This window comes from Orussus abietinus, unplaced genomic scaffold, assembly GCF_000612105.2.
Source record: "Orussus abietinus isolate OABI.00-Male unplaced genomic scaffold, Oabi_2.0 scaffold75, whole genome shotgun sequence".
NCBI lineage: Eukaryota > Metazoa > Arthropoda > Insecta > Hymenoptera > Orussidae > Orussus > Orussus abietinus.
In genome coordinates, this window is record NW_019394267.1 from 106,997 (window position 1) to 125,025 (window position 18,029).

At 45.1% G+C, this 18,029-nt stretch overlaps 2 protein-coding genes and 1 long non-coding RNA gene across 4 annotated transcripts; 2 read left to right on the top strand and 1 right to left on the bottom strand.

Annotated features, from left to right (window-relative positions):
- The first annotated feature begins 1,310 nt into the window (after positions 1 to 1,310).
- LOC105696812 lies at positions 1,311 to 11,190 on the top strand. Its single transcript, XM_012419548.2, has 3 exons — positions 1,311 to 1,753; positions 7,928 to 8,125; positions 8,320 to 11,190. The coding sequence occupies exons 1-3, from the start codon at positions 1,684 to 1,686 to the stop codon at positions 8,655 to 8,657; spliced, it is 606 nt and encodes a 201-aa protein (XP_012274971.1). The 5' UTR covers positions 1,311 to 1,683; the 3' UTR covers positions 8,658 to 11,190.
- Positions 11,191 to 11,226: 36 nt separating this feature from the next.
- On the top strand, positions 11,227 to 13,052 carry LOC111674418. Its single transcript, XR_002762435.1, has 2 exons — positions 11,227 to 12,571; positions 12,770 to 13,052. It is a non-coding gene; the product is annotated as an uncharacterized LOC111674418 (long non-coding RNA).
- Positions 13,053 to 13,293: 241 nt separating this feature from the next.
- LOC105696813 (sialin) lies at positions 13,294 to 17,370 on the bottom strand. 2 transcript variants are annotated; one of them, XM_012419550.2, is made up of 7 exons: positions 17,159 to 17,370; positions 16,330 to 16,556; positions 15,843 to 16,079; positions 15,674 to 15,761; positions 15,381 to 15,601; positions 14,786 to 15,316; positions 13,294 to 14,711 (listed from the first exon to the last, which is right to left on the bottom strand). In XM_012419550.2, the coding sequence occupies exons 1-7, from the start codon at positions 17,226 to 17,228 to the stop codon at positions 14,589 to 14,591; spliced, it is 1,497 nt and encodes a 498-aa protein (XP_012274973.1). In that variant the 5' UTR covers positions 17,229 to 17,370; the 3' UTR covers positions 13,294 to 14,588. The 2 variants fall into 2 exon arrangements, with proteins under 2 accessions (XP_012274973.1, XP_012274972.1); XM_012419549.2 differs by having other exon boundaries at positions 17,144 to 17,370.
- Between the last annotated feature and the right edge of the window lie 659 nt (positions 17,371 to 18,029).

An 18,029-nucleotide genomic window follows, 5' to 3' on the forward strand; every position in this document is an offset into this window, starting at 1 on the left:
ATTTACGACTCGACTTTGCCTAATTTTGGGCATATCGGATGGTCATACCGGAATACCTCATTCGCCCTGTAAATCCTCTTCCAGATGAAGGCCAGCTTGCAAATGACGTTGGGGGCTCGGTTGCCTTTTCACGAGTCTCGGATACCATTTTACGTCCCCGTGAACTGACGTCACTGGACCCGATCGCACTGAGAGAAATGTGCAACTGGAGGCGAATAAATTTTAGTCATACATGAACCTAGTACACTTTTACTTACTTCTACATTTTTCGTCCAGTTGAAAGTATTTCACTTTTAATTCCCATAAGGAAATAATTATCTCAACCATTGAAGATTTCACTAGAGCCAACTATCCGATTTTTAAAATAGGCACATTTATTTGATTTCAAGTACCTCATTTTTCTCCGTTATCGCCGCTAAAGGGGAAAAAGATGTTGAGCAAGCGCGAAATTAGAAGGCGCCGAACGTGGCCGAAGACACGTACGACTCCCTCGCCGGGAGAGAAAAAAAAGAGAAGAAAGAGTTAGCATAACGGTTTGCCTTAAATGCCCGTAAATCACCTCGGCGAATCATCGTCTTCAAGGTGATCTCCATCCAGGTGTTCGCGACCAGCGCCGCCAATTAACCTGTTTACTCGCCACGCACTTGCGAGACTCTACAGAAGTCTTGAATCGTAGGGCCCTAAAAGAACCCAAGGAGAGGTTAATCGTTAAAGGACTGCTTAAGTCTCTCTACGAGTCACTCGGGTCTTAAACTAAAGAGAATGAAGTGCGAGAGACCTTGAGAGAGTCCGCCGACCCAGAAGACGACCATCCGTGAGACCCAAGGAACCTGAAAACCGGCAACATTACAGCCACACATAGATCCATAAAAATGTAATAGAACTATATGAAATTCATATTTCCCTTTCTTTTTTTATTTTTCGACGGTTTTCCCTCGCTGACCGTTTAAATAATACAAAGCGCGCCACTTCGCTTATTGATCGTAAATAACTCTCCACGTGAATTCGAACGCTTTTCGGCGACCTGCCTCCACAGGACGTCCTTTCCAGTTTTCGAGTTTTTTCGGCTACCTGGGGCGACGTGAACGAGGATATTATTTCCTGAAAATATACGCAAGTTTTGATTGCAGGTCTGATCACGTGGTTAGATTTGAAAAACTGTGCCCCCAAACTGTTTCACCGGTTTCGGGTAATAAAGGGTTAAGAACGGCGGGGGCTGCTGCGCCGGCGCGCCATGGCGCCGGCGTCGGCTCTGTCTCGCATTTGTCGTGGGACTCGATTCCGCTCGGAGTTTCCAACTCGGCCGGCGCTTAGGTGGGGTCTCGTCTCGGCTTATCTCGCCTCTTCGCGTATATTACGATGTCGGCCCGGGAGCGCGAGCAGTTCCCCGCAAAGCCGGCGCAAAGTTAGCCGCGAGCTAAGACGCGCGCGATCTCACATTTTCACCCGACCGAACGCGTAACGGTCACCGCCACTCGGCTCGACCAATCGGGAGCGAGCGTCGCCTGGCGGCCGACCAATCAGAGACGAGCGCTGCGAGGCGCGGACCAATCACAGACGAGCGCTGCCAGGTGCGGACCAATCACAGGCAACCTCTCGTCCGCCAAGCCGGCTAACTCGTGCTCTCTCTCAGTGGCCCTCCAGTCGAAGTCGAACGACGCCGATCGCGCAGAACCGGCAAGGATGATTTTGATCCTGTGGACGATCCTCGTCTTGGACCTCGCCCAAGCGTTCCTCACCGCGCCTCTACCAGGTAACAGCGAGATTCTACTTAAAATAACCGGAATAATTCGCGAGTGGAACTCGGGTAACTTCGGCCCCGCCGAATTATCCCGATTGGTTCGAGCGTGGACCGCCGCTCCGAGATATTCTTTTTTTTTCTCCTCTTTTTTTCCTTTTTATTCCTTAATTGAAACTTCGAATCCGTCAATTGGGCCAGTCATGCATCGACCTTTTACTGGATTGGGATGGTAAGGCGACTTAAGACCTCTCGCGATCTTGAAACCTTGATCGATTCTCATGAAACTTGGTCGCCACGCCGAGAATAGATGTGGCATTCGTTTGGAGCGATTCCCACCTCGACCTCTTTCCTTTCATCGACCTCTTCCCGATTCCCCCCTCGTTCGAGGGAAGACTCGGTGCTTGTCCACGTGAATCAGTTCCCTTCGGAGGCACGTAATTAGAAGGGAAATCATGAAACTCGTCACATCGGTGGGAGCACAATTCCCGGCACTTTTTCATAATCCATGTTATCGGTGCTATGCACCCTACGTTATCTGAACTTTCGAGGTAATTAATACGGAATGAGATTAAGGTCCTCCAACGGGATTTGATACGCACTTTTCGAGCCTACTGTCTCAGGACGATATTTAATCGTTCGCCATGACGATTCGATAAATCCACGAGTTTAATATTTTCACCACCCTGAGGGAAAAAAAAAGAAAAACTTTTTAACCAATCCACCTGGAAAAGCTTTCTCATAACGAGAAACGAAAAATATCATTGTCTCAATTGAAATAAAAAAAAAATTAAAGGGTGAGCCACCCCTCACAGGCCTTACTTTGGATGGTGGTTTCACCCCCTTAAAGTGTTTAATGGCAGATAAAAAAGAAATACGTGTCGCTTAGTTTTTAGTCCGCTATAACAAATTATAAGAGAAATAAAATCGGAGAGATCGACCTGGGATACCTTCCTTGTAAGTCTACAAGTACATCCGCTCCTGGGAGATCCCTTGATCGTGCCAACTCGTTACCGACAAGGCACGAAAAAAAAAAGGAAAGAAAAAATGGTCGGCCTTATCGAGAAACGTGAGCTTAACAATTCGGCCGAGCTCGCTTGCAGGCCAGCACTTTCTAGGAGCTCGAGTACCAGTCGAGCCTTATGTACTCGAGGCATAAAGGCGTTTTCCGCAGCCGAAATAGACCATGGCCCTGATCGATTCGCCAGGTCCAATCGTCTCGCATTAATTAAATGCTTTCCTCCAGCTTCGCCGAAGACCCGAGCCTGGACCTCTCTGGTCTTTCTCGAGTATATAGCTTTCGCACTATTTCCCACGTGTCGAGACCGCACCTCACCTACGGAGGAGGTAGAAAGTGCGATTTTTAACCGACGACGGGATAGAAATAGCCAACCTCACGGTTTCCGACCTTTCCCAATGGGGTTGCACACGAGCGGTCCCGCAATAAGTCCTCGGAATTGTCTTAACACATTCGCGACCGCTGACGTGAATTCACGTCTTTTCAACCTCTATTCCTGGTTGCCGCTTACGTGAATTCACGTCATTTTAAATTCTATTCCCGATTGCCGCTGACGTGAATCACGTCCTGCTTAGTTGTCTCACCAATTGTTAGCCGGCACGGCGCACAAGTTTTGTCATTTTTATTCTTGCTTTAGCGATACTAGTTTGCGCCAACCAGTTTCAGAATTTCATTATTTTCCCCGGTACTCAGTATTTGAAACGGAAATAATTTGTCTTAACGGTGAGGATTAAACGGAATTATATCTCCTAACGTACCGTAATCATGCCCTTCACTGATAACTATCCATCGAAATTTATCCACATTTTTACACAGGAGGTTTCACATAGGAATAAAAATAAACAAGTAAGATGGACAGTATCACGGGCTTGGGGATTTATAAATACGCATTACAATGTGGATTTGTCATATTTATGGATTTTTTTTTTCTTCACTTGAACTGATCATCGCATTGTTATTTTTATTCCATTTAGATGCCAGGGAGACGATGTGTATTTATTTTTTTATTGCAATTTATTGTTGTATTGGGGTGACCGATGGTTGGGTATGTAAATTCACGGGGGCATTTCCTTATCAGTGTTGGAGTATGTGGGCGAATATTGGCGAATATTAGCGAATATTAGCGAGCATTCCCTGCAATTAATTGAGCTACGCCTCGAGCCGAGTGCACCGAGGACAACTCGTTTTGTCATTGACTTGGAGGGCGGAGAAATAAAAAAAAAAGTCGAGGGCAAAGAGGATGTGTATGGAGCTCTTAACCCTCGGCGAGACTCTTTTTATCTCTTTCTCTCTTTCTCCTTTTATCTTGAAATTCTGCCGAAACTGCGAAATCCCGCCATCCGTTTCGTGGATGTTGGAACGCGCCACTTTGCCGAATGATTTTGCAACTGTTTTGCGAATAATAATAACGCCTCTCGGTCAGGTGGACGTATGCTAATATTTGCTCCTTTACTCGCGCACCTACGTGTGCACTATCTGTAATCGGAGCGCACTTGTGACGACTCTTTTCGGTTATTAAAAGTCGAGACTCGGGATGCGAGGTTTGTTATAAATTAATCGGGGGTCGAAGGGATGGGTACAATTTGTTGTAAATTAATCTAGGATCGGGGGGATAGGTACAGTTTGTTGTTAAATTAATCGAGGACCGAAGGGAGGCGTACTGTTTGTTGTTAAATTAAACGGCAGGGATGTGGGGCGACAGGGAAGGGCAGATTTACCGACGTCGTGGAGATTATGATAAACGAGATGACGAGGAGGTACTCGGCCCTCGGCGGGGATATAACTACGGCTTAAGGCGGGTTTTTCTCAAATGTATCGCAACGCTTCGCCTTGACCTTTAACGTTGATTAATTGCCGTTGCGAAACCGGAGCGTGACGGAGAGTCGATGGATCCGACTTTGGGGGGGAGAAAAATCGCCTCCTAGGTGACGGATTTGACGTTCGTCGCGACGGCCTTCCCTAAAAAAGGAGAAAAGAAAGAAGAAAGTAAAAGATACGAAGTGGAGGTGGAGTTCGTTCTCGAAAAGCCAACGATCGACACCTATGCAAATTTCGACAGCTAAGTACACAGATCGGTCTGTCCACGTGTTCTACCGAGGGACGTCAGCTGATCGGACGATCAGCTGATCGCCACGTGGTCGATACGCGCGCGGAGAGCGTTAAAGAGAAGAAAATAAGAAAAACACCTTAATGGATTCGTGAACCATTTGTCGAAAGTTTTTCATAGATACCGGGTTATAAATCCACGATATGGCGTAGGGCATCTTCGACGAGTCGATTAGCTCTCGGTTACGATGCCTCATTTATGACTCCAATATCGCGTTCGGTAGTTCGATACGCCTGACGAGCGTCTTGGCTTACCCTATCATCCACGTGGCTGATAATGGCAGGAAGTCAAGACCGAGAGTGGAGGCCCCACCCTTTCTACACCCGTCTTTTGCGTTGTCAATGCTAATAGGTGTCCACTCGTCGCACCTGTGGAACGTGTCAGAATTCAATTTCGTCTACGTCAATCCTGGAAAAACTTGTCTAGGATCCTCCTATGTATTCTTCGGTGGACTTTCTTGTCCACCTCCGGAGGCTGCGTCACTTGTTTTCCGTGGATTGGAATTAATTGCTGATTATGCGAGCTATCGAAGCGGTCTGGGGGATCGCATCTTCGGGTTTTTCTTCCTTTTCTTTTTTTTTTTTTTCATTCAAGGTAGATTACCATCGAATATGTACATGTTCCCTTCGCTGGATGTTGGGGGAAATGTCGGGATAATCGGAAAAGGGCCTTCTCGAGTCCTGTCTTCCTTGACAATAAACTCGTTGCCATTGTTGGGTCCAAGAATTCGCGCCAGGATGGGGCGTTAATGGCGGATTTGGCCATCACCGTGACGAGGCTCTGCACCAGGTCGTTAGGCTTTACGACACTTTGGGACCAGCTCGAGCACGTAACGTGAAAACGATTATCCGGCAATTAGGCTCATTGTCGACATCTTCCTCGAGGACAAAGGGACAATGTCGCCGGTTTCCTTTCCCTGGTTCCTTTTTTCTTTTATTATTTTTTTTTAAGTCCCCATCCCCCAACTCCGCCTAACTCTTCTTCGAGCCCTTCGATTAGCCATTTTCCTCATCCCCGCAGCCATAATTTTCTTCCGAGATAATTCGCTTTTTTTATTATTATTTTTTTTCTTTTTCGTCATTTGCAGAGAATTGTCTTCGTTATCCGGGGTCGTTAGACATTGCGACACTTCTCGGCCCGATGGACCATGTGCCGTAAAAACGGTTTCACGGCAATTAAGCTCGCCTCCTTCCTCTAGTTTCCCTTTTCTCCCTGGAATTTCCTCGAGGGGTAGGATTAAAAATTACGGAATATATTATTCGGGTACTGCGAGGACGATCGATCGTCAACTGCGCATCTCCGATTCGTAATCGAGCTAAGAATAAGCGGGGAAGGATAGTCCCAGGATAATTTACCATCGGCTAAGAAAGTACTGCGCACTTTTCCTATTTATGCATTATTCAGGCTTACACGCGTTGCGTGCAGAAATGCACTTTTCACGGCGGAGAGGTTATGTCGCCGATGGTAAAAATAGAGAATCGATACCGAGGTCTGGCAATTGCCGGAAAATTTGCAATTATCCTAGGAGGTCGTTCGTTCCCCTACTATTCTTAATGCATAAAAAGGATATTTAAAAATCGCGAGGTATGAATTCACCGTAGAAAAAGAAATTCTTTCTTCCCTTTTTTTTTTTTAATAGATTACGACGGATTTTTCCTGGTCGACCGGGCATTCGCCTCTGAATTATTAAAATACGTTATGTCGTCGATGGTAAAAATAGAGAATCGATACCGAGCTGCCGGAAAATTTGCAATTATCCTACGGGTCGTTCGTTCCCCTACTATTCTTAATGCATACAAAGGGTATTCAAAAATCGCGAGACATGAATTCACCGTAGAAAAAAAAAATTCTTTCGTTATTCCCTTCTTTTATTTTTCTTTTCTTTTCTTTTAATAGTTTTCGACGGAACCTTTCTCGTCAACCGGGCATTCGCCTCTGAATTATTAAAATACGTTATGTCGCCGATGGTAAAAATAGCTAATCGATACCGAGGTCTGGCAATTGCCGGAAAATTTACAATTATCCTACAAAGTCGTTCATTCCCCTACTTTACTTAATGCATATAAAGGATATTTAAAATTCGCGAGACATGAATTCACTATGGGGAAAAAAAATTCTTCCTTTTTTTTAATAGTTTTAATTAATAGAGAATAATTAAATTTAATAAACGAAACATTCCTCGTCGACCGGGCATTCGCCTCTGAATTATTAGAACACGTCTTAAGCGTCTCGGAAGGTGTGGCAGGGCTTTATTTTCGGGGTATTTTTAACCCGAAGTCGTGAATATCGTGCCATGAGAGAGCTCGGCGAGGACTTTCGTGCCGTTTCCTCCGACCTTGGGAGAATCACCGAGAGAAATGAATTTATCGGAGGGTATAAAAGATTTTATAAATATATTCGATATACTTGGTACACCTTGTCCGACGTTTTAGAGTTTCAGCGCTAGAGAAAGCCCGCGGAGGATATTTAAGGGGATGTGAAAGCTCAATGGTTCATAAAACTTTTCTACAAACTGTGTGTCTCAAATCGTTACATACTTTAAAACGGGAATATGGAGACCCTAAGGTAGGTCCTGACACTCGCGAAATTTCATTTTTTATAAACTATTTTTAAAATACCTATAAACAAATTTGAAAAGAATTGAAATTTCATGAGTTTCAGGACCTTCCTTATAGCCTCCCTGTTCACGTTGTAAAGTTTCAAGCTATTCGGTAAACCTAATTGAGAGAAAAGTTTTGTAAACAAAACCTCTTCGACGGCACTTTCACATCACCTTAACGGGAGGTATCTCTGCGTAAGACCGGTTGTTCTTCAATAATTCAGATAACGAGCTCGCGGCTATCTGCTAAGTAAAATCCTATAAGTCATGAGTTAATAACGCTTAAAGGGTCAATGGCGGAAATTGACGGAAAGGAATAATCCCTCTTCGGGGCGAAGGAGTGCCCCGAAGGAGGTCTCGTATACCGAGGTCGGTAAAGAGTAAAAAAAGAAACGTAAAAAAAATGAACGAATGAAAGGAGGATAAAAATTGGAGTGGACGATAAGAGAGGACCCTTGTTCGCAGCTTATGCCCATGGGTTATCGGCCTTCGACGGCGCCGGGAGCGTCAAGCACTCGGAGAGGAAAGACATCCCCAGGGAGAGCCGGGAGGACGAGCCCAGGATGCATCGCCAGAAGGAGGACGAGCAGACCGTCTACGTGATAGAGTTCGAGACCGAGACGAACGACAGGGACGGCAGCGCGAGGAGTGATAACACTACCGGTGAGTCAATCCAGAGATTCATCTTCTAAGTGACGAAACCTGGCTGATGTAACCCGGACGCCTGAAAACCTGAAACGAAGCCGAACGGTGTGTAGAAATAAGAAAGAAAAGAGAAAAGAAATGATTGAAAGTACCTATACAAGTGTCTTCGTATGACGAGAAAGTCATTGACTTACATCTCTTCTCTTTTACAGCGAGTGGCAACACTCAGAGTCCTCTGGACCCGTGGTCCATAGTCTGGTACATCGGCTCCTTCGGGGGACTGGTGGCGTTCTTCCTGATAGTGAGCTGCTCGGAGTGGTGCTGTCGTCGAGGCGCTCGCCCCCTCTCGGTACCCTACACCCAGAGGGGAGAAGTGATAGGGCCCTCCCCGGGTGTAACCGACACCCCTCCGCCGCCTTATCACCTGTTCGCACCCCCGCCGTACGACTCCGTAAACTACGGGGTGATAGCTGACAAGACGGGCGCCGACAAGGTGGACATATTCGTCATCTCCGTGCCTCTTCGGGGACCGGCTAGGCAGCCCTCCTAAGGCCCTTCGACGCCCGGGATCCTCCAGGGGATTCGGGAACTGATCGTCCGAACTGCTCCTGCTCGCCAGGAAACCCGAGTCTGGGTCCCTAGGGTCCTAGTGAGACTCTTGGACGACGCCCAAGGACGTCCATACCAAGAAATGGACGATGAAGTCCAGACGTTGGTGCCAGGCGAGTCCTGGTCCAGGGCTCCGCGTCGTCGTCTCTAGGATGAGGCCTTCCTAGACTGGAGAGAGTCCTCGGGAGTCGCTCCGACCGGGCACATCTAGAAGGATATTTACAAGGAGACGCGTTAACGTTGGCAAATCTGCAACTCGAGCCGAGTTTCGGTGAAGGTTTAGAAGCCAAACACCGAAATAAACTCCCGCGGTAGGTCTGCGCTCGACTTGCTGCGTCTTAGAGGAGCGATTCAGTGTCCTGGGACACTTTCGGGGGGGAATTAAGGGTGCACGTTGACTCGTTCCACCGGAGAACTTGAAACCTCGTCGTGTTGAAGTGGGATTTTAGTTCTGGTTATGGAAAGCGGCGCCCAAAGTACCGCCTACCGCGTGTCGAGGAAATCCGACTATCGACTCCGGTTATCTGTGGATGATTGAAGTCCTCGAGACTGTGCTCAATGACTGGTGATGTAATGCGCGGAAGTATACGTAGATTCACGTACAGAGACATAGGTGTATACCGGGAAGATCCGGGCTTTCTGAATGACTCGATGCGTTTTCGAACGACCGTGCCCATTGTCCCCGATAGGAACGTCATTTCGCGCCGGGATTGCATTTCCGCGTCTCATCCCAGAGGCTCGATGACTCCTCGTGCGAGTGCTCGACGGTCTCTCGGGAAAGTCCGGTCGCAATTGCGCTCGTTAGCGATCGGCTGCAATGAGTCACAGGATCGTTAAAGTCGTTCCGAGGATCGTTAGAGCCGGCCCCTTTTGCGACCAGACCCCGCGAGAGGCGAAAAGGATTCCGCAATCTCGGGGGAAACAAACGACCGTCCGCTTAGGCTTACCTAGGCGTTAATTGGAGATCCTACCGAGCTTTAATCGCTGCCGGTATATTGACAAATTGTTCTTAACCATGGAAATTGAACAGTTTGAAGGCGCAGTTTTGCAATGGGGTAACGAGCCCTCGCGAGATAACGAGGCCCTTATCGGCCGATTTCTTGGATGGCTGGATCCGACTTCGATTCTCTCGGAATCAATCTGAAAGTAGCTACGTTATCATATCCTGCAGGCGAGCGAGGATGAGAAATCGCGCTTTTCGATTAAACGCGGAGCGTTTAATCAGCCGGGAACTGCGACGAATCGAAATGGGCTCTGGAATCAGAAGGAAGCGGATCGGCTGATAATAATTTACGCTTGGTGATTAAATCGATACCTCAATACGCGGCCCGGATTGTGAAAGCCTGTGAAAATAACTCCAAGGTGACCGGTCATCAAGATCTGATGATCGGGACTTCCCCGAAGGAAACGAGATCACTCTTTATGGCCATCGGAGTCCTGTAACTTCCTTGAAATCCCAGATCAAGGTGACGTCCAAGTGGCGTCGAAGAGGCATCGTTTATGAAACTTTTCTTCGAACTTGGTGTACGGGATCGTCTCAGACTTGACAATGTGAATACGGAGGCTATAAGGTCCTGAAATCCATGAAATCTCCATCTTAAGATAATTTCTTTATAGCTATTTTCAACAATTTTAATAACAAATGATATCTCGCGAGTTTCGGGACTTACCTTAGGGTCTTACCTTATTCCTATGGGAAGATTTGAGACACATTGGTGCACCCAATTCGGAGGAAAGTTTCATGAACTACTCACTCCTAAGGTGCCACTTTCACATCCCCTTAAGAAGCTATTGATCCAGTTCCTCTCTTGTCATAACTCTACTGGGCTTGCACGCATCCGTATCGGCTCGAAGGGCTGGAAAACTGTAAGTCCTTCCGGGAATCGGGTTACGGACTACCAGGAATAAAGGGGCTGATAACGAGAAATCTTAAGAGTACCGTGTAATCGCCCGGGGCGAAATTGCGGGCGTGGAATTAGCGGTGACGTCGTTGGCAAAGAGGCCACATCGGTTGACCCGGACCGCCTTTGGTTTCAAGGGCACCAATTGCTCCCGAATGTGAGGATTCCTCCACTGCCATGGAAACTACCTAAAAAGAGCCAGGACACCGTGCCAAATACACTGCCAACTTCCGGACCGTCCTTGCGACGTACTTTCCGGTCGTAAAATCCCGCTCGAGTCCAACTCGAGGAGCGAGGGATTGTTCACTCAGGAAATTATGGATTTTAAGGTGATACAAACAGGTCGCTCTATTATATCAAGACGTCCAAATATTTATGTAACTTTTATCCAAACTGGGCGCACAGAGTCATTTGAATCTTCGGCCCCTTATTATGCTAGCCCTTAGGAAGAACGCTATACTCGTGAGATTTCATTTTTCACAGAAAAAATGATGTTTCACGAACATCGCGTTCTTACTTAGGGCCTCTATAATCACGTGTTAATGTTTCAGATAATTCGGTGCACCCAGTTCGGAGAAGTTTTATAAATATATTGCCGTTTAATTTATGTAGAATGACCCTTTAACGCTAGAATGACCAAAACCAGTCAAAATGACTGGTTTCAAATGGCCCATCCTATACAAAAAAAATCCGCCGGTAGTTCTAGTGCTAATATCGCCTTAGTGATGGTAATCACGTGGAAATCGCAAGCGGTAAACACTGGGAATCACCGACGCATTCTTACAATATTCAATTAGAACGTCAATTGTTCTCGAATCTCGTGGTTGTTTATCATGTTAAATCAGGCGGTAGATTCTCAAAGGAGGGAAATCGTTTTCCCTGATTTCCGAGTGAATAGTCCCTCGGCGAGGAGTTAAAGTTCACCCCATCGTCCTCGGTACGGTCGTTGATTAACTCGTCCTGTTTCATTCGGAAACTCGCCGGCGTCCTCTCGCCGTTTATTTTTTATACTTTTATACAAGCCCTCGTTTGTAAGTAGTCGATGTTGTAGCGAGCCGCAATAAAGTTTTGCCACTTCCTTGAGATAATCCGGCCTTTCGGAGCTGTACCTTGAACGGGTCTCTGCGACTACGACGGATAAAAATAAAATTATCGATACCGTCGGGTGTATTCACTTCTCGCGAATGTCTCTCGAAATAGGCTTCCTATCTGATACTTACACATGGATCGGTCGTATATCAGAATCGACGATTCAATGAACTTGCGGCCCCTTCTGTACGGAATTAATAGAATTCGGATGAAATTAGTATTGGCTGGCCGGAATAGTATTGACGCATTCTCGTAACAGATGGTCACAGGAAAGTGCGTCATTACTTTTACGACAAGCCGGTAGATTTCGCCGAGGTGATGGCTTATCCGAGGTGTCGATCTTACCGACTCACCCCAAGGGTATTACTCACCGAAACATGTCGAGATAACGCGATATCCGGGATTATAAAGACACTACGCATATGCGATCGCTGTTGAACGGCGATGATTTCACCAACTATTAAATTACTCGTTTCAAAACAATGCCCGAAGTGCACTTTAACGCGTTAACCGGTCATTAGTTTGAATCTAAGCGGACCGCGCTTTCGTCCGCCATCTTGGAAAATGGCGCCGAGTATCGATTTCCCGAGTATCGAGAGTTTCGATATTTCCTGACGTTTTGAATTTTCGTTGAGGTTTAACATATTTCTGGAAGTTAAAATGTATTGAAGTTATGATAGATGTTAGAATGGGTTACTGGTGATGTATTACGAGACATTTGTCAGTCATTAGTGAAACGCGTGACACTTTGAGTCCTCAAAAGGTTGAACATTACAGAAGTGCCGTAACTTCAGAAGATATTTATTATTTAACACTGGTCTTCGGCTCGAAGGAAAATTTTGTACATGCTTCAGTGTTTATCAAGGTACATTCTAAGATATCAAATTAATTTTGATAACGGGGAAGTTCATTTCGCCAGCTTATTGATATACCATGCATACCAATTTAGGTACCGTGTCGGAGAGAGATCTCGAAGTCCATTAACTTTACTTTTCATTATTAGTCTTAGAATCAACTCGCATCTACAAACATTTGATAATAAAATTGCATGTTTGTCCAACAGGTGATAAGCACATCCCTGGATCTGAGCATATTTGAACCTGGCTAACGTATTGTTGCAGAATTTTATGTTAGTCTACATAAACATGGTTAATTCCCGACTCTAGAACTACGTTAATAGGTATTTCTTTGATGCACTATGTTCAGGTACTATATAAGTTGGTATCTTTATTTTCTACTTGACAAATCGTATAAATGTTTATCAAGTATTAACTTATATTTAATATGAATGATTTTTTATACGAGATCGAAAATCTAGAAAATAAACAGGTGACCTGCCATGAAAACGTTTCCGATCTACGTCGGGCAATAGAACAATTAACAAAGCAAGGCGACATGTATCAAAAAGTCGTAGCTGAAAGAGAAAAGACCATTATAAAATTGCAGGATGAATTAACAAACCTTGTTCGCAAGCGTAATCCAATCATTTTCAATTTACCACAATACAAAAGGTCAATTTAAATACGAGTTAAAGAAACATAAACTATCGTTTGAGAAAGGGGATCGAGAATAAATTGAAACGGACAGTGCCTTAAAAGAAATGCATTTTATGTATTTTATATACAAGCTTTTTTTTTTTTTAATGAAAAATTACAGGAAAGGATAGTCCAGTATGAGAGAGCCATTGCTAAAGTGATGTTTGTTGAACAGCACCCATTGATATTGAGAATATACTGTCGACTAAGGTCCTACTACGATCTTTCTTTATAAAAATCGCCGTAATTTTTGTCTTTTTGGTCTACGTATGTGAAAATCTACTTTCCCACTATCTATACCATTTTACTCAATATAGCTAATTTATATAGCTACACGCTACTCCATTACCTATCGTTCTTCTAAAAGTACCGTCCTACTGTACATGTACGAAGTTACATGATCCTCGGTATCTTGACATAAAATATTTCACAGGGCTTCGATATCTTCGGTACATTTCGCCAAAACCAATTGGCGGTTCCGATGAATCACCGACTACGATTAAAAGTTAATTGCAGCCGACGTGAAAGTTCATTTTCTCTTAGGACATTAAAAATAACGGGGTTTCCTGCGCCAAGGTTTCAGGTAATTCACTTCATCACCAGCGGTTTCATGAATCTTACTAGTCAATTTGAGCATTTTTAAATATCATTAAATTTCCCTGTCCGAACACAGAGTTCGTTTCAGAGATCTTATCAATACTCAAAGAATGACCTCTCATATCACCTTAACAAGACAACGGTGCAGATTAATTGAACGGTTTTGAAACCGTTAAAAAAAAATACTGACATCTCTAAAATTAACATCCACGATGATTTCGTTAGTTCCTTCAAATATAGGAGGTAGCCCTCGTGTAATTTCATCATTTCAATGAAGCCATCGAGAATGATACTTACACAGTCCAGCGGAACTAAGTATCGTAACACTTGAAGGAGACAAGACCACCGTAAGTAGAGAAAATCCTGCACTGCTTTGTTTCTCGAGAGGTTTATCAGGTACAAAGGTACCTTAAATTCGTCAAATTATAGTTAAGGCAATAACAATCGAAAATAAAGTGACAATGTTGCGTGAACAGTGCACGAGTCAATTTGCAGACCACCGAACCCAAAGCTGACACAAAGTACGAAACCTCGTCATAAGTAAAGTGAAATACTGACGCAGCCTTATCTTACTTGGTGAGAAAAGGAAAATGAGTCTAAACTTGAAAAGTTAGTACGAACTAATAAAAAGAGGCGACGTGTGCGAAGCAGCAGTCAGGAGTCCGATCAGAATGAACTTAAGGCGACGCGATTGATCGGCAGAACGTTCGCCGCGCCGAGCTTAAATCTGCACCTAGGATGATTCCGTCATCAACTGCGTCCTTTGCTCCACGACTGTTCCGTCGCCGAGGCGAACATCAGGTAAAAACAATTGGTCAGCATGTTTATACCAGCAGCCATCCAAAATACCAGGTGCCAGCGCGCCAGCGTTTCCTGCAATCGAACGACGAGACGACGTTACAAGTATTTATATACCGCAAGAAGGAATTTCAAGGGCCGAGACTTACGTGATCCTGCACTATCCTGCCGATGATGTAAGGCGCCAGGAAGCCGCAGACATTGGCGGCAGCATTGCTCAGGCCGTAGAGAGTTCCGGCGTATCGTGGAGCAAGAGCGATGTGGTTCATCTGGTTTCCGGCATAAACGGCGCCTTGGAGAGAGCCCAAACCAGCGAGCATCATCATGACGGTAAAGCGGTCGCAGCCTGCCCAGATTGCTCCTATAAAGCTGAGACTCGGACCCAGGGAGGCAACGGTATTCCACAATTTGATGGAAATCAACGGTGAGATCATTTGACGAGCCAGGAGGGCATCGGCAATGCTCGATATTACCAGGCCCATTATCCAGGCGCTTAAGTACGGCAGTGCCGAGAGGAATGCGTCTTGTTGTACGTTGTAGTGCAAGATGCGGTCCATGTAAGTCGGCAGCTCGGTCAGCAGGGTGTAAAAGGCCCACGCTTGTCCGCACTGCGTTATCGTGATGGCCCACATAGGTAGAGACGTGAAAATCGCCAGCCAGGGTACCCCAAGATCATCGTCCTGTTATAAGAAAGCGTTAACTCTTTCATTCCAATTGTATAAAATAATTCCTGATATATCTGACCTCGTCTTTCGACTCGACGCAGGCCTCGATGTATGCTCTTTCCTGGGGGTCGATCCGAGGGTGTTCAGACGGCGTGTCGTAGACGAAGAGCAACCAGAAGATGTACCAGACGATACCAAGGCCACCGAACAGATAGAATGCCAGAGGCCAACCACCCCAGAATTCCAGAGAACAAAGCCACCCACTCACGGGCAGAGAAATCACCGTTCCGAAATTCGAACCTGAAGAAATGTCGTCTCGGTGTATACATGTCAATGGTTAACCTACTTGAAAGGAATTCCACAAATAATTACCGGCATAAACAATGGCGGCAAATTTGCCTCTTTCCAGTGGGGGCACCCAGTGAGCTAACATATTGTGCATCGCTGGGAATGTCACACCCTGGAAGGTGATCGAAGGAGAAAGTTACGTTAATCAAGTACTGGAGTATCAAAATACAGTGCAACAAAATTATTGACATACTTCGGTAAAACCTTCGGCGATACGAACTGCCAAGAAAGGTGTCAGTCCCCAATAAGCAGCAAAAGGACTGATCACTGTCAATACCGCTGTTAAAAATACCCCAAGACCGCAGACTAACTTTCCGCCAACTTTCTCTGCCATTCTCCCACCAGGGACATTCGTTGCTACGTATCCGATGAAGAAGGCGCCAAGAATGAGACCCTGCGTTCTGTCATCCCAATCAAATTCTCCAGCACTCTAGAGATATCAAGAATCAGTTTAAAATTTAATTTAATTCCAACTGCATTCTTCTTTACCACTATGTAGATAAGCTATGGAGGTCACTCGTGCGTAAAGTGATAGTTTGCATGAGTAACACACATGATAATATAATCACGTCAATAATGTATGATATTACACAAGAATATGACTCTTGGTCCATATCATCAAAAATTAAATACTAGGTGAAGGGTGATTTCATATCAACTGACGCATTAATAATTCTTACAGGAATGAAGGTTCCGTTGATGATATCCTTATTGTCACAAACGTCAGTGGTGTCATTATTATCCACGTGCGGTATCGCAGTTTGATTAACCATGGAGACAATAGCCACCGATAAATTGACTCTCATGGCGTATACCAAAGCAAATCCCAAAAATCCGAGGAAGCCCAATACATAACGTGCTTTGATACATGACGGCGTATCAGCTGGCGATGCCGCCTGTTTCTCAACTGAAAACAGATAATTACTTATCAAAGAACGTTTCAAATTTCTACTAGTTAGAAATTCCCTTATAATCTAAAACACGTGTCGCAAGGAGAGAGAAAAGAAGGAGAAAGGACATTCTGCCACTTTATATTACTCGTCACAGTGGTAATAATTTACACCCACTCGGTACTCTTCAGCATTTAACATTCAGGAATTACAAAGAAGACATCTTAAAACCTACTACTAAATGGAACAAAAATGAATCATTCATTCGTCCACGATTCCACCATTCTGGAATCAAATTCTTGGATGCAGCAGTCTGTAATTAAACTGTCATGAACTGTCCATACCAATTATGGGACTATTGTGTCCCGGATACACAGTTGGGCATATGATAGCATGACGTCACCGCATATCACTGCCATCATACCCCTTTGTTATCTCATTGCTCACTCCTGTCATGGAAAGGCGCGCGAATCGAAGAGACTGCCAAAGGGCTGTCATTGCCAGCCGATAAATCAGAAATATTTGCTGGAGAGTCCCAAGGAATTCGCAGAAACAAAATTAATTCTCAGAAGCTGCGAATAGAGAAAGCGGAACGATACGCCACCTGTCATAACCTGACCTCTTTCTAAGGTATCGTTGATAAAAAGAGGCTGATCATCTCTGGTGACGGTCGGATCTAGAACTTCCATGTTGTCGCTAGATCTCCTTCCTTCAATTTATTCTAATCTCTCGTTGTTCTACGTTTTCCCAAACGTCAACATTGGAATGATTGGAAGCGCGTCGTAGTCGAACTTGGTCGCACTCGCTCTTGTTCACTCTTGTTCGCATTAAGCAACGATTGGCCACGATCTTGATGGACTTGAAACTCCGCCAATTTTTCGTGGTGGGGCATAATCGCTCGCTAGTATTATTTCTATTTTCTATAACTGCCACCTCGTGGCGCGATCACTCTCTGTGCTGCCCTCGGTGGAGAATACGGGCGGCTCGTGCATTTGCCACTTGATCCCAGTAGCGGCCCAACTCAGGGATTCCTATTTCTGCTCCTCCGGAGTTTTTACATTTCGTTCCTCCGGTCTCCTCATTTCGCAGGACAAAAGGTCCGTACCGGCACGGGGCCTGGTTGTATGTTTTCTAGAATGAAATTAATTAGACCGCGTTTGGGAATCCGGATAAATATGCAATACGCCCGGACTGCGCATCCTTTTTGCATGCTCAGTGATATGAAAAATACCAGTTCAGTAAATTTAACGAGATCGATGTACCATTAATATTCTTAACTTTTAGTAACTTATTCGCTGTCTAATCTCAAACTTCCTGGATGCTTTTTTAATGTTCTCTTTTGCCTGTCTTTTTGTGGCCCTTTCCAGGTTTAGATGGATCATTTAACAGGAGCCATTTCTTTTTCAAGTCATCATGAGTAGTTTATCGCCGTAGAGCTTGCTGGACTTGCTGGTAAAAGATGTGAAAAGATGTTAAAGGATGTTTATTAT

What these genes read in the sequence shown, in the direction of transcription:
- LOC105696812 (XM_012419548.2), top strand. Translation starts at nt 1,684, where the DNA reads ATGATTTTGATCCTGTGGACGATCCTCGTCTTGGACCTCGCCCAAGCG. An exon ending in CCTCACCGCGCCTCTACCAG is followed by an intron (nt 1,754 to 7,927) that starts GTAACAGCGAGA and finishes CCTTGTTCGCAG; the next exon opens with CTTATGCCCATGGGTTATCG. An exon ending in GAGGAGTGATAACACTACCG is followed by an intron (nt 8,126 to 8,319) that starts GTGAGTCAATCC and finishes TCTCTTTTACAG; the next exon opens with CGAGTGGCAACACTCAGAGT.
- LOC105696813 (XM_012419549.2), bottom strand. Translation starts at nt 17,228, where the DNA reads ATGGAAGTTCTAGATCCGACCGTCACCAGAGATGATCAGCCTCTTTTT. An exon ending in TCAACGGAACCTTCATTCCT is followed by an intron (nt 16,080 to 16,329) that starts GTAAGAATTATT and finishes TGATATCTCTAG; the next exon opens with AGTGCTGGAGAATTTGATTG. An exon ending in TCGCCGAAGGTTTTACCGAA is followed by an intron (nt 15,762 to 15,842) that starts GTATGTCAATAA and finishes ATCACCTTCCAG; the next exon opens with GGTGTGACATTCCCAGCGAT.